Source organism: Ixodes scapularis, unplaced genomic scaffold (assembly GCF_016920785.2).
Source record: "Ixodes scapularis isolate PalLabHiFi unplaced genomic scaffold, ASM1692078v2 PGA_scaffold0__279_contigs__length_252992795, whole genome shotgun sequence".
In the NCBI taxonomy this organism is placed as follows: Eukaryota; Metazoa; Arthropoda; class Arachnida; order Ixodida; family Ixodidae; genus Ixodes; species Ixodes scapularis.
Window position 1 is genome coordinate 158,362,359 of NW_024609835.1, and position 22,221 is coordinate 158,384,579.

The following is a 22,221-nucleotide window of genomic DNA, read 5'->3' on the forward strand; positions in this document are numbered from 1 at the left end:
GCTCGTGCTCGCGATCGTGCTCGTGAGCTCACGTGCTCGTATAAGGCAAAAAAAAAAAAATATGACTGAAAAAAAAAAAAAAGAAATGTTTGTGCAGTCGGCAGGATTTGAACCTGTGCGGGGAGACCCCAATGGATTTCTAGTCCATCGCCTTAACCACTCGGCCACGACTGCGGGACGAGTAGGGGGCTCTGAGATGCGGTAGTAACTCAAGAGCTGGGGATGTCATGGATGAAACGTTGCATGTAGCCGCTCAACGTCTATACAGGAGAGGGCGCTGCGGTCAAATGCGTATATAATCGCGTTAAACTTTGCATGCATAGGCTCAACGTTTATAGACGGGAGGGCGCTGCGGTCAAATGCTCAAATGCGTGTATAACCACATTCCATACCACACATTCTCTTTCTGACATGGATGAAAACGAACGAAAGGCTCAGCATGCTGCGGCTCAGCGTCTACGCAGACAGGCACCGCCAGAGCTTCGCCCCAATCAACATCACTCACCACGTGGAGATGCGGTCATTTTTTTTTTTCTTTCTGAATTGTAATATTTTTAGTAGGCATTGGCACTCTATCAATTTTTATCTTTAGTATACCCTAGCATTTCTTTTACAATACCGTCTTCCTGTAATAGGTAACATTCATGGCTCTCTTTGGCCTTGGCAGCCTTTGTACCGTTAAAACCAAAAAAAATCAATCGGATATAAATGACTGTACGTCCTGCAAAGCCGTATCTTTCCAAGTTGCAGTATCATTTGGCGCTTTTTTTTTTTTTTACAGTGGAGCTGTTAAAGGGGCCCTGCAATTACTTTTTTACTAATTTTTAATTTGCACCGAACCTGAGCGCACTGAACGTAGTAACTTAGTGAAACTTTTCTTTTCTCGAAATTTTCTTTATTATAAAAGTTATAGGCAAATTAAAATTACAAAAACAAGCAAAAAATAACCTCCCTCATGACGTCCTTGGTTGCTTGAGAGTGGCCGTGAACTAGAGAAGAAGTAGTGAGCTCATCGAGCGCTCACGGCTGCCGCACTCCGTGCCGACGGCGCGAGAGGGCGCCATTAAAGCGTGTTCTGGATAGGCTGTATGCAGCGGGCAGCCAGAGCGGCTCTCAATGCATTTGCTGCGCGATTAAACACTAATTCGGCATGACACTTCATTGGCAACGAACGACAGCAAATACGGGGTAAAGATCAGTTCAGAATGGGAGCTACTTTGCGCTGCCATACCGCGAAACAACCAAACCGCAAGACAAAGCTTCTCGCCGAAGGCCTTCGGAACGCTCGGAGCCGGTTGGATCCTCCTGCTCATACGACCGCAGCGCCACTGCGTACATCCGGGACCTTTCCGTGTCGACGCCTGATCCCACTATTCCTTTCGAGTATGCGCCGCCTTTTCCACCGCTTGGTGGCGGGTATGTCGACGGGTCATATATTGTTTCCATACTTTATGAACTGCATTCGTTTCTTTTTTGATCTAAAATATTGAACAAAAACTACTTTTATAAATAAATTAAACGGTTTGCACCACTTATATTTTGTATTTCGACTAAAAAGAAGCTTTTAGCGGCTCTGACCAGTAGTAAGCCCAGGACCAAATTCGTCACATTTTGCGCGCTTTCGGTACCGTGGGTCGCCCCTGTCGGTAGAGGAGGTTTCTGCATCGTCCGGTTAAAATATGATGCGCTGATATTTAGTTACTCTCTCCGTGCCCGCTGGCTTGCCTGAACCCCAAGAGACGTGGAAACCGCAAAAAAGGCAGACACTTAAATATGATTGCAGGGCCCCTTTAAGGGCTAGGTTTTCCAGGATCGTGTCCGTGTATGTTGTCACAAATCTACCTGGACAGTTACCGCCATCTATAAGCGACGGCGACAAGCACACAACCAGTATGGTTTCCGCCGTCGCTCGTAGATGGCGGCAACCTTTCCAGCTATAATAGAAGAATGGATAGTTGGGCGCATTGGTGGGAATTCATCATAGGAAACAGCGCGAAAAACAGACGACGACGAAGAAGAAGCACACAGTGTATCGAGTACAGCCTCGCTGGTCTTTCTTCTTCACGAGAGTGGAAAGGCTGAACGTTTTTTTGTCTATCTACTTTTTTGGCTTCGTTGCATTGTCACAAATGAAAAAAGAGATTAGTTCAGAACTGAAAATAATGTACAATGAGGCAAACTTGTGCCTACAAATTTAAGAAGAAAGGCTCAAAACATCTTGCGTCTTTGACAGAAGGGTGACTGTCCTGAAGGCAGCCCCTTACCTCTGCTTTTATACACTCGGCTAGTTCAAAAATGTTCCAAACTAGAACTCACAACGACAGCCGAGAATGTTCTAGAATTTTAGAGTAGTGTACAGAATTATTGAAGAGGGAACGAGGTCGAGCGTTCCCCCTCCCGCAGCACGAGGGTCCAAGCTCGTCTGTCGACTTTCGTTTTTGCGAGCTGTTTTAAGCGGGAAAAAAATGGGAACAGCGATGGGGCGTTCTGCTTCGTCACAATTCATTCTGAGATTGTGATCTTCTCGGAAGCGGTGTCCCGTTGTTGGGCCCTTAAAGGCTCGTTGCTTCCTATCGTCATCTGTCCCAAAGTGTTTTTTTTCTTTAACCTGAGATACCTCGCTCGCGGAGATCTAGGGAAAAATAGTAGTTATGACGACGACCCAAATTGCCTCGCCGCTATTCTTGGACGGAACCCAGATGTGGTCTAAAGGATTGCTCTTACAGGGGAAAGGGTTGATAAGATAAACTGTGTGATGACAGGTCACGCAGTGACACCGTTTTATTTATTTATTTATTCTTTCTAATCTTAGAGAGTCTTACGACACAAAACTGTGTTCTACTCTGTGGCTTGTTTACTCTGCAGTATATTTCAGCGCAGTGCAGTTTCTGAGAACTCGTGCATGGCTTTGATAGGTAGAAAACGTGCACACTTACCGTTCTACATTCTGTGGAGGTTATTGACCTCAATTCGTAGTTCTAGAAAAGTGGAAGAACAAGTTTTGGCGGCTTTTTTTGCCAGGAATGGTGCCTGAAGTCCTTTTGCCTTCAGAAGTAGGAGGTGGGGTACCATTGATTTGTGCGGTAGAACCTCGTCAGAAAGTTACCCGTTTGTGTTTTTCTTGTTTTTACGTCCACAAACGCTGGTCTTATTGGCCTCCTAAAGCGATATAGGTGTAATAGCTTTCTGTTTGTTGCATCTGCTTTCCCCGTCATTACATCTAAAAACTAATTTAACGCAATGATTTCAACATCTCTTTTCCTTTTTGCTCCGCTCCTACCTTCTTGTAGCGATAGTTGTTGGCGGCTCATCCCACCACTGGGATCTTGATGTTGTGGTAGTTTGTTGTTGTCGCCATTGTAGTTGGCAATGTAGGACGTCCGTCGTCAATGTCGCGAAATCCTCGAAAAAGATGCCCGCCACCAGCGGAAGTCGATTCTGGGTCCGCTGCGTGCGATGCGGATACCACAACCGCTCTACACCTAAGGTTTTTTGTTGTACCATAAACCGCTGCGCGTGCTCTGGAAAAAAAAAATTGTGTAGCACTGTTAGTGCTACACCACCAAGAGCATGTGCCGGGAGACGCAATTTCACGCACTCCGGAACAAAGAAAGAAACGGAAGCGTTCGAAGTAAAATGGTCATATATCTATTTTGTTCCATATGCGTTTTGTTCACGCACAGTGCGTGAATGCGACGCTGATGCCCATTGACTTCGCTGTGACTTGTCGCAGCTATCGATGTGACAGTACTGTGGATTAACGCGGGACTGATCAACTTTTTTTACCTCTGCCTCCCTGCACTGGCGAGACCTTGGTCTAAACTGAAAGGGATAGAGGGTGTTGCAGGGGTGCATTCAGGGCAGTTACACGACTGCATGAAATCACATGGCACGCTTAAGTATGTGGCCGTGACGTCACGTAACATCATGGTGACATAAGCGTGTCCTGTGGCATTGCGATTTAAGCCCCTTCGCATAAAATTGAAAGGTGCGGAACTCTGTGTTTTCAACGTCTCGGACAACTCTAAAGCCCCAAAAGTCGGAGGGGTGTGTACGCAGAAAAGAAGTCTAAAATCGCCAAAAAGTCGAGAAGCCGCGTTATGGGCTTTAGTTGAGCCAGTTGCTTTGTGCTTTGGTGGACGGCTAACCAATATAGATGAAATGCGAAGGTACGGAAAGGGTGCAGCAGTGTCCTTGTTTGTTCGCGACCTTTGTGTTTGTGGGTTATTCCCCAACATCGATGGCAGTGTACTCTTTGCGTCGTCGCGCACGAGGGTTTACGAGAGGGGATAACTCTTTCTGCCTTCTTCCTCGCCATCTCCTCCCTCGCATCCCCTTTGGGGAGTTCTCACTCAACAGACCAGTCGGTGCAAGGCGGTTTTCCCGCCTGCACTTTTTTCTTGTGTTATTATTGCGGTCGCTGAAGGAACCCGGGGCGACCGCTCTGCCGGTAGCGTGGCTGCGCTGTGGGATGGTTCTTGAAAATGGGCCTGTATTCGTTCAACTATATCTGTAACTTGACCCCAGCAGTTGCCAAGAAGAGCAGTCCCGCCCTGCGGCCACGCTACTGGAAGAGCAGTTGCCGTACCGGGTTCACTCACTGACTGCAACGAGCACCAGTAGCAGTACCAGTTCCAAGAGGCGTTCATTAGAACGCCAGTTTCCTAAACACACCGTGGCCGAGCGAGCAATGCGGGTCGTAGGCCCCGAGCTGCCGTCAATGGAAAGACAAGGAACAGGTGCGTCGTCACTGGAGGACAAGGGCACGCATACTTCGTCGATCGAGTCTAAGGTCAAACTGCCCCACCACTAAGGTACGGTGTTTTAGGGTACCCGCGTTTCAATGAACGCTCTTGGATCTAGATCATCCTCTGGTATGGCATTACTACTATCTAAACCGGTTATTACAAAGTCAACTGGAATCTGAAATCACTTTGCCGCATCCACTTCTTCGTTATATTTAACCTCCATAAAAGTGAAACGCAAAAATAAAATAAAACATGGGCCATCACGGGTGCATGTTTATCATGCCTGCAGAAAGCGGTTGAGGCCTCCCCGCACGTGCTCTCTGCTAGATCGGAGCTGCCTCTCCTAAACTGCAAGAAGCGTTGATCAAAAGAAGATCCTGCAAGCTATGTACACGGTCCGACTGCCGTCGCGGAGGATGCCGGCAGTGGACGCCACTTGTTACGTTCATGCACACTTCAACGAGGATGGCTTCATGCTTTTGTTTTCGTCTTGCCTGTGGATGTGCCGGGACTCGCCGTCTTTGAGTGGCGAGGAGTTGCCGAATCGGTGCTTGAGCGAAGCTAAACTGTCTCACAGAGAGCAACCACACCGATTAGCGACACCGACACGGATCACGAAGCAAACAAAGAAGTGCGCACTGCACATAGTTCGCACTCAAGTTTGTGTTTCGTCGGTATAGAGAGCCTAGATTTAAGAAAGGGGGCAACTGTTGATCAGGGTCACGTGATTTGTGGGCCGCGTTTGTAAAAGGAGATGCAGCCTTCAAGGAGTCCAAAGCGTTCACCATCTGGAAACCTGTTCGCCCCTTTGCCCGGTTTTCCCTGCCACGTTGGCCACGGGACAGCCTAATCTGCCTGGAAAAAAAAAAGAAGAAAACTTTATTTTCAATAAAACGGCAACCTTAGTCAAGGTTGCCTGAAAAGGCAGCGCCGCGTGGTTGACCAGGGTGAGTTGCTCTTTAGCTCTGGGGCTATCCAGCCAGTTGCTGCATGATGTGGGTGTGGGGGAAGTGGGTGTCTGTCATTCAGTCGCAAATGTTCTCCATGGTTGGAGTTGCTCCCTCCTTTAAATCTAGGTTCCCTCCGTCATCTCCTTTGGTACGTTGTTGCCACTCCACAACGGCTTCTCCGCCTGTTTTGCAGAGGAGCCACCTCCAAGATAAAAAGCGGGGAGCGGACGGCAATGCAGAGGCTGCCGTTGACGACTTTTGTAGCACATTTGCAGCTTGTTCTGCTTGGCTGTGGAACAATCTGCAAACTTGCCAAAATTTTCTAATTTTAATTTTTTTTTTCTTTTAATAGAAAATATTTTTTGCTATATCTTCTGAAGCCGCCCGATTTCCTTCAATAAAATCATACAAACGGGAATGAAAAATAGTAATCGCTTTGCTATAGTCGCTATTTCATTGTAACCGACTTTGTTATAAACAGTTGCAACAGTACTTGTAATCATTGTAGTCAGCGAACGAACTGAGCGTGGCCGCGTGGTGGGACTGTTCTTCTTGGGCATCGAGCTTCTATAGACTGACACGCGGGCTTGACACCTTGGAGCTGCGGTGTCGCTGCGATCACGCCAAAGCCGGGTAGTGTGGGCAGAAGGGCACGCGTTTTGCGTGGGCGTCATAGCATTTCAGCATGCCGCAAAGCTGTGTAGTTGTTAATTACACCGAAAGGTACAGGCAAGTAGCGGAGTGTGTTTCCGCAAGTTCCCGGCGGACTCTGAAAAGAGGAGAAGGGGGACAGTGTCTGTGAATCGAAAATAATGGTCGCCTCGCGTGGACGATTTTTTCTGCGGCAAGCACTTTCTTGAAGGCAAGTGTGGCTTCCAGTTCAGTCTCCGTTCCGAGGCTTGCTTATGTGCAGGGAAACCGTAGCTTCATTGAGACCACCCACATTTTGTTCCCACGGTGTTCGTGAACAAATCACCGGGCAAGCGCCCATCAGTGGCTCGCTACCAGTGTTGATGGCAACGCATTACAAGTAGCAGCTTTACCATTACCGCCTTACTTTTTTTCTATAACATAGTAACGTGTTCTTTACTTTAAGACAGTAACAGGGAATGTACTCACATTACTTATTTCGAATAACGCGTAACATAGTTACGTTGCTCGTTACATATTCTTCCCAAGACTTGGAAGATGATTTTTGTTTCATGCTTTTATATTTTATTTTACCTTCAGCCCAGACACAGTCAACGCTACGAGCTGATGGGACCAATCGGACAGCGTCAAAAGCACACTGTACTAGTATTTGTCATGTTCCTGTATGTGTTCTTATTGAGCTGAACCAATCATAAACAAAAGACCCAGTGACTCGCTTTTTTGACGCTGCTGCTTGATTGACTCCATGTTCTCGTCGCTTCGGCTGCTTCTCGACAAGCTGAAACGAAGTACATGCACCAAGTGAATAATTATCGCACTCATTTTACCTACCTTCAAAATTTTGCTTGTCTTTTCCCCGTGCAAGAAGTCCCACTTCGGAAAAACTTCAACCCCCTACGCCCCTTGTCCCAGTGTCGAAAACGCTGTCGCCAAGAAAAACCCTTCAATTTATAAATAAGACTAACGCAAAAGTAACGTGTGTTACTTTTTATCGGTAACCATAACGCTTTCCTTTTATTTTGAGGTAAGATAGGTCGGTGACGCTTTGCTTCTATTTGCAAGTAACAAGTAACGTATTCCGTTACTTTTTTTCGGTAACGCCTACAACACTGCTCGCTACGATGTGCTACCAAGCGGAAGGAGACCAGGGGCAGAACGGCGTTACCGCTTGTCGTGCCTTGTGGTTATGAGGGTAAGAAAAATATTATGCCTTGACTTTAAGGACGTTGTGCTTATTGAATCAATTAATAAACACACTTCCGCAGACCCACAGTCTGCTGATCCACTGTGCTGATCCCACCGGACTGGCAGCTCGGAAAGCGGCTCAAATTGTAGGCCTCAAGATACCTGTACGCCTGCACCGCGTCTGCCGTGAACTGGCTTAGTGAAAAAACAAAATAAACAATGTGAGCCGTCTACGTCGGGTGGCAGGAACTTCATGTCACAACTCCAGCAGTCCTTGTTTACGGTATACAGATCCTTGAAGGCAATGCCATCCACGCACTGTTTGTCTCATACCGCTGCCATTCAGGCTCGGGTAGCGATCTCAAATAGTTGGGCATACCATACGATATATGTTGGCAGGAAATACGACGCACAAATACAGCTAGTAGTGTCTCTACAACGTCAACAACTAGTGCACGCCACACAACGGAATCGCGAAAACACAAAAATCCTGGCCGAAAAATGCGCGTGCGCGGCCTTCTGGCCGTGTCGGTAAACAGAGCCATACCGTGTGTCGGTCTATAGGTGACTCCAGCAAAACCGACGCCGCATAGCGGCGATGCTGAAGAGCGGAGGTCATTTTGACTCTGTCGTCTGCTATTGCAGCTTTGTTCTCGACAAACATTGTTTCCAGTAATTAATTTTATGCTTTTGCTGTGCCGTTTCTACACACCGACTAGAAGAAGGTTTCTACCATCGAAAAATCGCTTTGTTTTCATGTGTAACACCAATTTTACGCTGTAGTACAAGAAATTTATGATGGTCTGCATGCTAAACGAAGAAAACGACCTCCTTTCGTTTGCCATTTTGCCTGAGCAGCGTACCCCCTGTAGTTCACTGGAGTTGCGAATTGGCTCGGCCCTGTGTGCGACATAATTCCCCCGTGTTTCTGTCTAAATTCTCCGGCTCCACATTTCAAAGTCGAGGGTGCTGCGTCGCACACAATGCACTCTGTGTCTTGTCTATGAAAAAAATGAAAACAATTGTTTTGTTTTTTTTGGTAAGAAATTTGGGGCATTTTTTTTTTTTTTGCGGTGTTTCATTGCGGGTTATTGAATTTCGACACTGCTTCTACGAATTCCCTTGCTAGGCCTTCAGTTGTAGCAGGATAAGCCCCCTTGCTTCTCTGTCCCTAGCTAAACACTGTTCTCCCTTACCCGGTGTCTCATTGGCACGACAAACGTGCCGAGCCTCAATGGGCCACCACTTCTGTTCGGCGATGTCCAGTTCGGTCTGCTCCTTCCTCTTCCGAGAGTGTGTGGGAACGACCAGAGCACGTGGCGCACGACTTCTGTCATGGACCCCTTTCGAAAGTGTGCCTTCCGTTAGAACCTGCGAAAACCTCACACAATGGCATTTACAAATGTGCGTCCTTCGCCTTCGGTTATGCCACAGCTGCCTGAGCCCTTGTACGGTAGGATCAAAATTTGAAGCTACATGCTAGCACCGCTCGCATGTTTTGTGACGTTGTTCGGCAGAAGAAATGCGATTACATTAAAGGGCAACTTCGCTTAATTTCAAAAATTTTGAGATAGTGGCCGATTTTGCTTTTTGAAGCACTCAAAAACAATCCCCAATCCTTTGTTTTGTGAAAAATAAAATATTTTTCGTGTAATTTTACTCTAGCCATGATCACAAACCGAAACCGAAACGGTGGCAAAGCCGGACAACATTGTATATTCGGCATCACTAAGCATGTACACCCACGTGATATACAAGGGGAAGAAGGAGCTCCCCTCTTATCAGGGTCCTCCTTTGTGCCTCCCGGCTTTGCGCAGGCGTCGCCATTCTCCTCCCAGAAGATTATAGAAGATTAACCTGTCACTCAAAATTCTTACAAAAGCAGCTTCCCTTTCCTCCTTTTACTTGGTGTTCAAAAGTATGCGATATAACACAAGCCGCGCTCAACGAAGCGATCGGCTTATCAGTAGTATCAATAGTCGAGCGCCGGGCCGGCCGAGCGCGTCACTCGCATCTTTCGCGGCGCTGGTGCCACCCTTGCTCTCCCAGGGAAAGAAAACAAAATTGAAAAAAAAAAAGAAGCTGTACATGCTTGATGACGTCGCGGACGTGTCGGGAGAAGGAATTTGGAGGAAGCGGAAATGCAGCCGGTCAGTGTTGTCTGGCCCGCACGTCTCACACAAAACCAGCGGATTCGTGCTTGTCAAACTTTGACAGCGATTTTAATGAACTTCTAGGCGGAATTCCGTCGTAATATTTGCCATGGGGGTTTTGTAGGTGATAACAAAGAGAACTGTATAGTTTTGCACTACTGGAAAAGAAGCGGAGTTGCCCTTTAAGTAACCGTCGCTTCGTGACCTTTTCCGGCGCAGTAGTTAAGCGTCGGGCTTGCAATCTTGACATTGTGGGTTCGTTTCCGCTTAGAAAAAGTTTGCAATTTTATTTCTTCTCAGCTCATCCACTTGCAACACTCCCGCACACGTGTGACCGCATAACCGAGCAAAAGATTTCCGGGGGTGCTGCTCAAAGAATTGCATTTGAAGGGCTGCGGGACCCCCTTGTTGCATGGCCACCTACTAAAGTCCCTTCCCCTTCCTTAACGGAACAGTTCCGTGGGTACAGTGCAAAAGTAAATAAAGAGTTTTGTTCTTACTGGAATTCCCCACAGACCTGGGGCGCATGTTCCAGCTGGTGTCGCGCATCCTGGACGGCCTGGGGGAGCTGCGCTGCCTGCTGGAGGAGCATATTCACGCCCAGGGCCTGTCGGCCGTGGAGCGTCTGGGAGACGGGGCCGCGCAGGAGCCCAAGCTGTACGTGTGCACCCTGCTCCAGGTGCACCGCAAGTACAACGCCCTCGTGCTCACCGCCTTCGGCAACGACGTCGGCTTCGTGGCCTCCCTCGACAAGGTCTGCTTTTCGGGGGCCATGTCGGGGTGCCTACTTTTGGGGGCGCATTTCAACGGGATTTGAGATTTGTGTCGCATCGCGGACAGTCCACGAGTGAGCTGCGCTTGGGGCATTGGCGCTCCATTGCCTGGTTTTCTTCTTGGTGCTTAGAAAAGAGCGGGTACAACTGGCAATTGTTGCGATTTTGAAAATACAACTTTTCGAGCTCTGGATCACGGTGTCAAGAAGGTCGGGGGACGTCGGTTTACTGGGTTGAGGACTGTAAACGCAGAACGTGCTTTTGCGAGTCGCTTTCTGTGAAAAAATTGTCACATACGAGCACCGTAATGAGCATTGCAAACAAGCAACATGCTGGGAGCATCACGGACGTTGAGGGGGCACTAAACCGCTTTCTGCGATAGTCTATTTATGGTCCCAACTTTATCTATTGGCTCAAAGCATTCTAGAAGAAACAATGAACATCACATTTATGTGCGGCCGATTTCTCCATTAAAATTTGTGTCAAGGATCGATTACCTTGGAACTATCGCAGACACCGGACGGCACCGTCGCACGAGGAAGGATTCTCGTGCGACGTTGAGGTTGCTTCTGGTTTGGCTTCGGTCATACGTTTACGAATTTGCGCGATACAGGACGTGCGTTGGGTACTCGCTTGGTCCTCGAATGCCCGCGGTTTGCTTCTACAACGTCCGACGCTCTGCCGTTTGATGCAGGCCTGCGGCAAGTTCATCAACAACAACGCCATCACGAGACTAGCCAACTCTTCGAGCAAGTCCCCCGAGCTCCTGGCCAAATACTGCGACATTTTACTCAAGAAGAGGTGGGCCACTTTGAGCCTCTCGCGAGTTTTAGGTGTAACGGCGAGGAGTTTTAGTGGATGGCTTTGATGTCTGACAACAATACTCGATACTCTGCCGGTGCCTTTTGTGCGTGCAGGCTATCGCCGTCGGGTGTCGTTATTGGGCTTATCGGGACAATCTACTATAAAATCCCTCCCTGCTATATGTGCAAGCATGAAAGTTTATCCTTGGGCATATTCCTTCAGTTCTTGTATTGGTGGGAAGTTTCTCGCAATTTTACTGCTGCCTTCCCCATTTTCTTACTTTGCCGATGGCTACTGACAAGCTAGCCAAACCCAGAGACTGTCCGAAAGGTTTTCCCAAACGTTGCCCTTATGCCTATTGCAAATTATTTTGTCTTTTTTAAATTGTATAAAAGGGACTTCTTCCACTGCCCATTGGCAAATGTAAAGCGAAAAGGGAAAGCTTACTGCTTCGCAGAAAAAGATTTCATATTTTGCCCGATGCATTACAGTAAGCTCAGTAAACAGGATAACTGGGCGAGTTGGTATGGATTCATAACGGAACAGCGCGAATTTTCGCAAGGACAGAGGAAGGAACTGGACAGGACAATCGCTGCCTCGCGAGCACAGTAAGCTCGCGATTATTCAAACTCGGATATTTCATACTTCCGGTTAATTCAAACAGATCTAAAAAATTTGGTTGTCTCGCTATGTTTTTAATGTATTTATAAGCCGCTTAATTCAAACAGCGTTTTCGCTTAATTCATACTTTTTTGTTCTCGCAGCCCCGTTGAGTGCGCTTCTTTCCGAGCACCGGTGCACCGCAGAGAAGCAATACCCGCGGAGCTTGTTTTCGCGAGTGTTGCTTCTCTGCAGTGCACCGGTGCTCGGAAAGAATTGCACTAAATGGGGCTCAAGCAGGCACACAGCGGAAAACGGCATTCACGTTATGTGCTTCAAGACTAGCAATGATGACCAAGACGACACCGAGGATGAGGAACAGCTCACTGGCATCTTGCTTTCTGGCCTTGAAGCACATAATGGAAACGCCGAGCTGGCGGAATATGCTAGTCTTGACGACGATGTGTGTGTTTGTCGTGACGACTCACTAGAGGACCTAGGAAAGTAATGCCAGCACAGTGCAGCAGTGAGAGTAAAGATGATGATGAAGAAAGGGATGGCCCACTACCAACTGTCACAGCCGCAGAGGCCTTTGAGCACATCACTCAGCTCCGGAAGTTTCTGTCTGCAAAGGAAGAGTCCCATAAAGAGCGACTTGCGCTGGCTGGTATTGAAAGTTTTGTTTTGAGATCTCATGTACTGACTAAACAGTCCACAATCGACAACTTTTTTGCCGGATGAATAAACTTAACGTCACAGTTCTTTCACCAATGTGTTACGCCTGTACTTGCTTATAATTAGGCCTATTTAGAGGAAACTGGCAAAAATCTGCTTTGTATGTGTAGGTAACAGATCATAATGTTGCCTAGTATCATATTTAGATGAATTTCTGATAATTCAAACTTCTGGTAATTCAAACTAAAATCTGTGAATTCCTGGAGTTTGCATTAATGAGAGTCTACTGTAGATACATCGTGAGGTGAAACTATTGTCTTATCTCCTTTCTTTTTTTTTTCTTTTTTTACAGCTCCAAAAATCCAGAAGAGTCTGAGCTAGAAGATACTCTCAATCAAGTGGTATGTTTTCCTCGTGCCTCTCTGAAGCGCACCTATTTTGTTTGGTGACAGTAGCTCGAGTAATTTGCGTGTCCTTACGTACGTAACCAGGATGGCGTCGGAATAGTATACTGGGCATTTCTTAAAATCCTGGCCAAATCCCTCATGCAAAAAGTGTGCTTTGTGCAGAAGAAAAGGTTGTTGTTCTCTTGGTTTCTGCCAAAGGGCCTATTGAGGAAAAATATGAACGTTTGGTGTAATTGGTCTCTTAATTACTTTTAAGTAATTATATTTTAAATTGATAAATTAAAAAGCATGGTTTCAATTTGAAACTCTCTCTGGTCATCATCGGACACCACTAAATCGGTGCACGTTACAAAACTTCGAGACATGCGCAGCATTTAACGGGGTTCCTTTCTTACGACAGTGCCGAAAGTACCGTGCTATCAGCTGCTACTGCTGCTTAAATTGCATCAATCTCATATTGTTTTTGTTTTTTTTCGATTTGGATTTGTTTTTGCTCTCCTCTTGCAGATGATAGTTTTCAAGTACATAGAGGACAAGGACGTCTTCCAAAAGTTCTACAGCAAGATGTTGGCCAAGCGGTTGGTGCAACACATGTCTGCCAGCGACGACGCAGAGGCCAGCATGATCTCCAAGCTCAAGGTCCTTGCTTCCTTCCTTAAAGCGTTGTATAGTGCCGACCGAGGATCGGGCAGCACTGGATGGCTTCTGTACTTTGCTTTGCCTTGAAGGCTGGTTCACACATTTGCCTTGGGCTGTCGTCAACTGCATTGGTACCACTTGTAGCCACTTGCCGTAAGAAAGTACACCGGTGCCCTCTATCCGTTAGCCCCAGGGCACTTCAGAGCTGCGTGTATCATACTAAAAGCAGTGCACAAGCAGTGAGGGACAGAAGAGAATGCAGACTACTGACTCCCAACTGATGTATTGTGCAATAAAGAGGAAGACTGGGCATCAGAAATGAAACACTCACCACAAGACAGAGCAAAACAAGTGATAAATGATTGAGTTTTTTCTCGAAAGTAGGGAGCAAGAAGAAAGAACCACAAATGGGAACCCAATTAAATTCAAGAAAAAGAAATAAGAAAAGAAGACAAAGAAAAAGGGAAATACGAAGAATCAAATAGGAGGCCAGCATAAATCAACCTTTGTAGGCATTGTAGGAAAGCTACTTCCTTATCACTTGAAGATCAAAATTTGGCCAGCCTGGTGCAAACCACCCCTTGCTATCTTGAGTGATAAGGAAGTAGCCTTCCTAGCCAACGTGTACAATGATTGATTTAAGCCGTCCTTGTATTTGTTCTGCTTACCGGTACTTATTTTTTTCTCTTCTTTTTTCTTTTCTTGAATTTATTTGGGTTCCTGGATGTGGTTTTTATTCTTCCTCTTATCTTTCTAGCATAACTCATTCATGTATCATTGGTTGTCCTTTCTTTATGGTGCGTGCATTTCTTTTCTGTTGCCGCATCTTCCTCTTTATTTCACTGTACCGTATTTTCCGGGCTATAGTCTGCGGACTATACATGTTTAAAAGTTGAAATTTCTGGCTGTGCGGACTATCTACGCTTGCGGACTATACAGGAATTATGTTTTTCAAGATCGTTTATTATGACGAGATGTGACGAATTTTGTGCACGAAAGTGTATGTTAATGATGATTTATGCACATTATAGGCTTTATTGTGAGCTAAAAAGCAGACATTTGTAAACGTGTGCCGTCTATGAGAAGATTTTCGTGTCGACTAAGCACCGGGTGTGGACTATGCACCGGATGCGGGCTATGCACCGGGTGCAAGCTATCTAAGCAAAATCTTTTTTTTTTGACCCAAAATTTCCCCCTGCGGCCTATACACCGGGTGCGGACTATAGTCCGGAAAATACGGTACATCTGTTGCGAGTCAGTCCTCCTTGTTCGCTTTTCTTCCTCACTGCTTGTGCGCTGTTTGTAATATGATGTCATCTTACCAACTAGCTCAACATTTTACTTTACTAAGAAGCTGCGTGTAGTATCTTACGCACCATTTTTCCAGGGTGTGCCGGATATAGCTCCGACGGTGTGATACTCGACCGTGGCTCGTAAATAGTGCATACATTTGATCCTGCAAATTCCGCAGAAGCTCCGGTCTAGTTGTGCGCAGATCGGAGGCTGTCAGGGCTACCTGATACGTGGATATGTGGGGCCAGTGTGCCAGCGTGTTGTCTCGTTGTAGGCAGTTACAAGCAGTCGCAACGCAGTTGACGCTGCAAGCGGGTGGGGTCAATCGAGAGGCGTAAAAAGTGCGTTCATTGTTTTTGCGGTCATCCCCGGCTAAACCAATTTGGAATCTGTGCGCGTGGTTTTGCATGTGTTCTAGCCTTTGAGTGTTCACTGACCTATGGTGAAATGAAGCGTAGTTGCATTTGATTTTTAGCTGTTTGTCGGGGGCGTCTTTGTTTACCGCTCCTTCGGAGCATTGTCTCATCTGCTTGAGTTTGACGTACCCCCATTCGTAACACGTGGCTTCTGTGAGAAGAACATCTGAGAAGTAATCTGGTGTCAGTTTTTGCCTAACAGATGGTATTTGTAAGAAGAAACTTGCTGAGCACCGCAAATGCAGCGCCGTGCAGATTTTGTCGTATGCAGACGCATCGATTGTGATTGTAGCTGCTTTTCGTTTTTCCTTTTGCTTTTGTGTCACGAAGCATGCAGTATTCATCATCACTTTTTCGTGTTCTGCCAGGAACATTTTCAGCGCCCCGAAACAGAGCTAACAGGTCGTGCTGCGGTTGCCTTTTATCACGTATGACACCTGCACATTAAATTGGTCTCGAAAACGGTGCAAGCCTTCCCGCGGAGGTTTTTATAATATCATTATTAAACTTGTTTTTTTTTTAAAGCTTTGAGCTTGAGCATGCGGACACTTTTTGGCACTGACTTTCTGAAAGGAAAGAGGACTAGAGTTGCGTAAACGCGAAGAGAATGTGAGTGCGTCGGGGGAGGGGTCTCCCCGCCCTGCCTGACCTCCTGGCCCCCCCCCCCCCCCCCCCTGGGTTTTGCAGCAAGCCTGTGGCTTTGAGTACACCTCGAAGCTGCAGCGCATGTTCCAGGACATTGGAGTGAGCAAGGACTTGAATGAGCGGTTCCGCAAGCACATGGCAAACTCCGAAGAGGCCCTTGGATGTGAGCCTCCGTTTTCTTTTTTTCTGACACTGAATGCGTTGTACGGCTGGCTCCTAGCCATCTCCTGTGACGGAATAGCAGAAAAGTTGATTGGACACGCTGCATCAGCGTTCACCTGGAGCTTGTGCACTTTCTGATTGAGTCCCTGCTAAATGCTGATGTGGCTCTTGTCTGTGCAGGAAATCTGTGCAACAATAATGCTGAAAGAGTGTGCTTCTTGACTTTGGTTCATGGGAGCTTTCTTTTCTTTTTTCCCAGTGGACTTCAGCATACAAGTCTTAAGCTCAGGGTCCTGGCCTTTCCAGCAGTCGTTAGCCTTCGCACTGCCCCAGGCGGTGGGTGGTTTTCCTTCTCGCTTCCTCGTCGAACGGTGCCCCAGTCTGGACAGGTGTTCACTTCGGGCGTGGCTGCGCTTACCGAATTGTATTCTTTGAACAGCTATTCTGTTTCAGCATTTTTGGTCTCTCTACGTGGATAATTGTAGCTCAAAAGGATTGTTGTTTGGAATGCAAACTAAAGAATGCACATGTAGCCCTTTGATTGTAGGTTCACTCGTGACAGGCTATGCACTGTGCATTGCAGTGGAGTTTATCCCAAACAGGTTTGACACTTCTGTGCCACGTCTTTAACATTCTCGGTCTAAAGTGTAACTTGTTAAAAGATACAAAACGAAAGTTTGGGGAACTCTATTACCCGGTGTCAACCCCTCCCATCTTTCATGTATACCTTTTTGGAATTTTGTCACCAGACCTGAGATTCTCTTAGAGTGTGTGCATGACGCGTCTGTGGCGTCCTGTCTGTGCACAGCTGGAGCGGAGTGTGCAGCACTTCACCATGTTCTACAGCAGTCAGCACAGCGGGCGCAAGCTCCACTGGCTCTACAACATGTCAAAGGGAGAGCTCATCGCAAACTGCTTCCACAGGAACCGCTACACCCTGCAGGTAAGGCCCCCGGGTGTCTTGCGTCCATAGGCCCTGCTGCAGTATTGTCGAGTCTCAGCAGTACGACGAGTTGACGCATAGTACAGCAGTACGACGTGTTTAGCCCAAATTGTGGGAGCATGACCTATCGTTACAATTGGAGGGGGCACTAACCTTTTTACTGTGCTGACTGTGGCTGTCGGCCCGTCTTAAAAAGTAGAGAGATTTTAGGCAAGGGCAGAGACCGAATGGCTATAGTCAGTGACAGGGTAACTCTTTCCTGACCGCGCCCATATACCATCAATGACCGGTGATCGATGGTTTCCGAGCGCCGTCAAGAAATTAAAGTTAGTGCGGAGAATTATGTTCCACAATCTCGTGGGCAGGCAAAGAACTGTAGTTTCAGTTTCATTGTATGTTTCAGCTTTATCACAAGGTGGTGGGCTGTCAAAAATAGTCCTGGGAACGGTGGTTGCACTTGTGTTGCATCGCTAAACTGCTTGCATCCGTCTTTGTAACAAAGATGGCATTGATTATTTTCATAATTCAACTGTATTGTGGGATATTTTTTAGGCCTCGACAGCTCTGGGGACTCTTTAAATGATGTTATAGGCGTCGTTCAACAGATGATTGTCGGTAAGCATCGCTATAATTTCCAATGCTGTCCTAAGCCAGCGTGCACGTTTTATGTTTCCAACAATGCGGACAGAAATGCTCAATATAAAGGAACTGCAATCAAGGCTCTGACAAACGAAGGTAGAACACAAAGAAAGCATTCTGCTGGGAATATGAGGTGTACTATCTGCATTTCACCAATGTAAGCATTTCTTCGTTGGAAAGCACATGCCTTTGTTACAGAGATTAACTCTCCGACGAACCAGAAAGACATTAGAGTACACAGACTTTGAGAAGTAATAGCCGTAGGTGTGGGGCGCATTTTGTACATTCTGAATTTTTCTTTTAATTTGTCATTTAATCTGGATAGCTGTATAACTGTCGGCGCTTATACGCCTTCCGCACATACGTTATAATTTCTTACAATAATATTACAATAGCGACGGTGGCAAGCACACAACCAGTATGGTCTCCGCCGTCACTCGTAGATCGCGGCAACCTTTCCAGTTAAAATAGAAGAAGGGATAGTTGGGCGCGTTGGTGGGAATTCATTGTAGGAAACAGCGCGAAACACGGTTGACGACGAAGAAGCACACATAACGAGTGCAGCGCTCGTCCCGTTTGTTTCTTCGTCCTCGTCTGTTTTGCGCACTGTTTCCTACGCTCCTACGCTCTTATCAATTTTGGTTTGGACTCACGATGGGTCGGCCGCGCACCCTTTTGGGGAAAGGAGACGAACTGCAAAAGGAGCGGCGACGTACGCAGCAGCGCGAATGGGTCCGCAACCGCCGCAAAGCCGCTGTCGCCTCAGCTTCCACTGCGTCCAGCGCCTCAGATTCCCTTGCCAAAGAGCACATGCTCGCCTGGAAAGCCGCCGCCGAGAACAGAACCAGCGATGTAAAGGGTGCCGGCGGGCCAATGCCACGGACGACAATCGTTCCACGGAGGCGAAGCGCAAGCACAAGGCCCGGCAATGACTGCACTCCACAACGGCTGAACAGTTCCCGGCTGCGACGGCGAGGTTCCGGAGGGAGTTCGTGGAGGACCCTTTTGGTGTCACGTGTGCCGTGTGCGACCGACTCTGGTTCGCCAGAGACGTATCCACGATCGGCGGCGTGTCGGACAAGAAGAAGCGGGAATCGGGCGCATGCGCGTTGCGGCAGTGTATTGAGCACAGCTCCGCTGGTCTTCCTTCTTCACGAGAGTGGAAAGGCTGAATGTTTTTCTGCATGGAACTCCCATGGCAGAGACACTCGATATAGTGAACGAAGCACCGCTTCTCCCCCGGTCGGATTGCGCTGGCGGGGAGCACATAGCTCGCATTGCGGGGCTGGCAGATCGCCAAGCCAGCATATGTGCACAGAGATGCACAACAAAAAAGCAAATTAAAAAAAAAAGAATGTTGAAGATGGCAAAAGCAAGGGGTAGGGCACGTGCACGCATAGGGAGAGTAGGGAGTGCCCGCTGTTGGAACGGTAGTGTCCACTCTTTCTCCTTATACCGCTCGCTGTCTCGCCTTAACCCCAAAATAAAATAAGCAAAAAAAAAAAAGTCTTAGTCAGTTGAGTTTGCTGACAAAAATGGTTGAGCAATCACACTTTGAATGCCTTATCTTTGTTTACCTTTTCCTTTTGCAGGTTTTGCTGTGCCTGTTTTTTTTTTGTTTTTTTTTTTGTTTTGTCTTTTTTTTTTTTTTGCTGCCTGAATTTTGTGAGGTTTCTTTTTTGTTACTTGCTTAACTTTATTCTATGAATCAAGTTTTTTTTTTATGCGACTCGCATTTTTCGTTTTTTCATTTTTTAAAACTATTTTTGTGTTTTGTTGCTGGTGTTGTGTGGAGGTTGTGGCCAGGCGTAAACATTTGCAAACACCGTCCGTAAATGCGGTGGTGTTTGTGATTTTCACAAACTGAGTTCAACGGTATTAGCAGAGACGCACAGATATTTCAACTGGAGCTTAAGTTAACATATTCTTAAATCTTTTCTCTACACTATACCAACCTCTGTTCCTTTTGAAAGAACACTAATTGGCCATAGGTTGATGTGTCACGTTGCTCCATACTCAAATTGGTTAAAAAATCAGAGTTTGCACGGATCCTTTGAAATTTGCTCCCTTTCCCGTGGTCAGGAAAGAGTTAAAAATGCAGGGGAAACTCCTCCCACCCCTTCCCACTTGACGTGTTATGTGCCACGTCAAAGACGACAACAACTTCAACAACGGATGTCATTTCCAGTGGTGTGAAGAGCCCATGACAGGCATCGCTGTAAAACACCTCAAGTTGACACCCTTTGTTGCGTTGATTTGACAAAGTGCCTCCTCTCTTAACATTTTGTTTTCAGTCTCTCTAATCTTCATTTGCCATGTTATGCTTCAATTTGTGTATTCATTATATCCAAATTGAAACGCCACAGGCTAAATATTTGGTAATACGTGACAAATTACGACATAGCGTGTCTAACTAATTATTCGTGCCATCAGTACCTTCATTTTTTGGAACGTGCCTAAATGTTATAGTATGACAGCTTTTTGTTTTAGACTTAGAAGGCCAGTTTGGCTTGGCAAGTGTGGTACAACTGCTTACCGATGGTCTTCACGTTTGTCGTGCAGTAGTGATAGCACAAATGCCCGTCAGCATAACACCCGCGCACGCTACACAAAGCTTTCGCTTTCTCTCTCCACGCTGGCCTACCACAGGGCATGACATGCTAGGCTGCATACTGCGGACTAATTATTTTCAACTCGTAAAATATTGAGAAGTGCCCCATGGTAGCAAACACTTAGCATACCACTCTCAATTGCGAAATTTTATCCCCACAAAATATTTCCAAAACACACACTTGGCAAACTTTGTACAATGTTGAGCCCGCAAAAATAATACGGTTTATAGTAGCATCCTTCCAGTGCTGACGCTGCCCGTGGCCCTTTGTGCAGGCGTCGACGTTCCAGATGGCCGTCCTGCTTCAGTACAACATTGAGCTGTCCTTCACGGTGCAGCAGCTCCAGGAGGGCACTGCAATCAAAATGGTGGGTCGGATGAACGCACCTTCGCGCAGGAAGAGTCATTCCGCGTTTGTTGCGTTAGGACAGTAGGGTTTCTAAGTTGGGACTCAAGAATTTGGTCTGCACTGGAGCTCTTGGCACGCTGTTTCAGCACGGGAGAATTATTCGGATCCGGATGTTACCGGTGCCTCGTTCCCTCCCTAACTTTTCTGTAAATTGCAATGACTGGTTCTACACGTGCTCTGCAGCAAAATCGACGCTTGGGTTCTGTTCGTAGAAAAGTTGATCTAAACTAGAATGAATCCAATGTAATAGGAAATGTAAAATGCATGGCAAATTGCTGGGCAATTATGTTGCACGTAAACGCGTAGAGTCGATGGTTTCGGCGCTCTTTATCAATCAGTTTAGCGACCTGCTTGACGTGTGGTACGTGCACTTGATAGCAGTTCCTGGAATGGAGGTACCGGTGCTGACCTGGGCTTTAAAGACGTGCGACAGGGTGTCGAGTTGCTATCTGCCGGTTGCGGAGTGGATGCCCCGCAGGGCTTTCCCGCCAAATAGGACCTCGACTCACGCCAACGTAATGTGACGCGCAGGAAAAACAATCGCCTAATAATCTAAATGGTCTGGGATCGATTCCCTTCTGGTGCAAACACTTCTTTACTGCAATTGCCCCTCCCCCACTCCCCCCACTCAAAACCAATCGGTGCCGAGCCTCACGGCCACGCTTTATCCAGGCTTCCCTTTTGAGCTTCACAAAATGCCAAACACCTAGCCGAAGAATGTTTCACATTAAGAGCATCTTTCTTTTAAGTAACCATTTGGTTAAAACGGAGGTAATTAAGTAGCATATACTCCGTTTCATGCTTAGTGTACAACGCTGTCAAAGCTGCTGGCACGAGCATGGGGTATGGCCTCCCAGATAATTTGCATACATTCTCGCGCAAGCGAAACCATAGATAACTCCACGTGCTTGTACCAATAGCTTTGACAGCGTTGTACTAATATGAAACTGAGTTTAGTCAGATGCTTCTTGATTGGGAATAGTTTTAATCCGTCCACCATTTTCAGAAATCGCCAGTTCAGGAGGTTCTGGTATGAAAATGTGGGAGCACGTGCTCAAACGAGTGTGAGCACTCCCTTGTCTAAGGAAGCTACAAACCGTTTGCTCCATTCAGGTGCATGACCCACCCTATATACACGACTCTAGGTTGACCCATTTCTCGATTTTTGAAAATCTGAACAGTGGGGCCGTCTTACAATTTGAGCCAAAGCATTCCGCTCAGTGGTGTAGAAACATGGAGGGCCCTGGGCCCTGGGTACCAGGCGTTTCAGTCACGGGGCGGGTGCCAGCTCCAACAGCACCAGGCACCCCTTACACCCCCCCCCCCCCCCCCCCCTTTCTGGTTAGTTGGTTAGTTGTGATCTCAGGAAGAGAAGCGGGGGGGGGGGGGGGGGGGGGGGGGGGGGGGGGGGCTACGGCTACGAAAGACATAAGGGACCAGGGACCCGGGTGGCCTAGCTACGCCACTGATTCCGCTGCCGACAAAATCAAAGCAGTTGCCATGCAGAGTGCATGTTCG

At 47.1% G+C, this 22,221-nt stretch overlaps 1 protein-coding gene and 1 non-coding gene across 3 annotated transcripts in view; one reads left to right on the forward strand and one right to left on the reverse strand.

Moving 5' to 3' along the window:
• LOC8039435 (cullin-1) overlaps window positions 1–22,221 on the forward strand; it is a 66,220-nt gene that overhangs the window by 34,293 nt on the left and 9,706 nt on the right. For both annotated transcript variants that reach the window (XM_029994976.4, XM_042290182.1), the window contains exons 10-17: window positions 10,203–10,441; window positions 11,155–11,261; window positions 12,892–12,940; window positions 13,454–13,585; window positions 15,982–16,102; window positions 16,361–16,437; window positions 16,910–17,044; window positions 20,570–20,662. In XM_029994976.4, coding sequence (XP_029850836.1) covers window positions 10,203–10,441; window positions 11,155–11,261; window positions 12,892–12,940; window positions 13,454–13,585; window positions 15,982–16,102; window positions 16,361–16,437; window positions 16,910–17,044; window positions 20,570–20,662 — 953 coding nt within the window. The remainder of the gene's footprint in view (window positions 1–10,202; window positions 10,442–11,154; window positions 11,262–12,891; window positions 12,941–13,453; window positions 13,586–15,981; window positions 16,103–16,360; window positions 16,438–16,909; window positions 17,045–20,569; window positions 20,663–22,221) is intronic.
• Trnas-aga lies at window positions 93–174 on the reverse strand. The gene has a single exon. It is a non-coding gene; the product is annotated as a tRNA-Ser (tRNA).